Source organism: Vombatus ursinus, unplaced genomic scaffold, assembly GCF_900497805.2.
Source record: "Vombatus ursinus unplaced genomic scaffold, bare-nosed wombat genome assembly UNPS02014768.1, whole genome shotgun sequence".
Classification (NCBI taxonomy): domain Eukaryota; kingdom Metazoa; phylum Chordata; class Mammalia; order Diprotodontia; family Vombatidae; genus Vombatus; species Vombatus ursinus.
The window spans coordinates 3,828,696-3,830,203 of NW_020954546.1; the positions used below are offsets into that span (position 1 = coordinate 3,828,696).

General features: G+C 50.4%; 1 protein-coding gene across 1 annotated transcript in view; it reads left to right on the forward strand.

Moving 5' to 3' along the window:
* Positions 1-1,205, forward strand: part of LOC114043302 (cornulin-like) — a 6,541-nt gene extending 5,336 nt beyond the window's left edge. Inside the window, exon 4 of the mRNA XM_027862380.1 lies at positions 61-1,205. Coding sequence (XP_027718181.1) covers positions 61-845 — 785 coding nt within the window. The 3' untranslated portion in view covers positions 846-1,205. The remainder of the gene's footprint in view (positions 1-60) is intronic.
* The last annotated feature ends 303 nt before the right edge of the window (positions 1,206-1,508 follow it).

Genomic DNA, 1,508 nt, shown 5'->3' on the forward strand with positions numbered 1-1,508 from the left:
GCAGGACCCATCAGACAGGGGAGACTGTAACTGGAGGTCAGTCTCAGGTTCACACTGGTTCCACTCAGATCAGGGAAGAAGGCAGAACCCATCAGACAGGGGAGACTGGGACTGGAGGTCAGTCTCAGATTCACACTGGAACCACTCAGGCCAGAGAGCAAGGCAGGACCCATCAGACAGGAGAGACCATTACTGGAAGTCAGTCTCAGATTCATACCGGAACCACTCAGATCAGGGATCAAGGCAGGACTCATCAGGCAAGGGTAACAGTGACTAGAGGTCAATCTCAGACAGGGATCACTCAGACCGGGAATACTGTAACCCAACAATGGGAAACTGGCTATGGCCAGACTAGAGGCACAGAGTCCCAAGGACAGGACAGGGGCCAGATAACAAGAGAAACAGTGTTAGGGGGACAGACTCAAACTCAAACAGGGGAACGGGCCCAGACCCAGACAGGAGGTAGTCAGGGATGGGGCCAAGAAAGGAGCCAACAAACAAGAGAACCAGTGCTGGGGGGCCAAGGTCACACCCAGATGGAGAGCTCTTTGTCTGGGAGACAGGGCTGTAGTGGCAGTCAGACAAGTTGCAGTGTGACAGAAGGGTTACAGGACAGTGATGACTGCCAGACCCAAGAACCCACTATTGGAGGACAGGAGTGGAACAGACATCAGACAAGGGAGACAGCGGTTCAACAGCAGGACCAGAGTAATCTGCAGGCAAGAGAATCAAAAAATCATGGTCAGGAGTCCACTCAGCTTGGAGAAGCAGGCCAGGCTCAGGGAGGAAAGCGAGGCCTCACTGCCCGGGGCCTCTACTCCTACTTCAAAGGTAACAAGCAATGAACATGAGCTCTTCGATTCCCAATGCCCAGGAATAAGAGCTGCACAACTGGGGAGGCATTGGACAGTCCTACCTTTCTTGGTCAGATCAGCCTATTATCAGTCTATAATCCAGCTGCTTTCCAGCTGGGTCATGAGTAGACCCTTTCTTCAAGTTGCTTTGTGTCCCCAAACCCTTCCCTGTCCTTCTACCCATCCTTTGTCAGAAGAAGCAAGGGTACTTGGGCCAAACATGGCAGGCACTAGCCCCTTCTATTTGGTTCCCTTCATCTTGTCCTCAAGCTCAAGTCCTCACTTTGAACTTTGCCATCCTATGCTACTAGACTCTACCTTCTAATGCATCAATAAAAAAACTCTTCAGAATTAGCAGCCTCTGCCTCTTCTTATCGGCCATTGCATTTACTCCTTCCACACAATACTGAGGCTGAAGGACCTTAGTCAGAAGGCTCTGCTCATTAGTAAAACCAAACATGAGCCCCAACAGCCAATGATATTCTTTAAATAATTGATTAGAAATGGTCCAGGGAGTAGGGGATGGGGGTGGGAGGTGGCAACAAGCATTTTATACCTCCGGGTTAGGTTATTAGAATGAATGATGTGTCCTCCACAATGTTTCTCCCCATCCCAACCTAGGGTGCCCTCCATCATTACTCACCTCCCCAATTA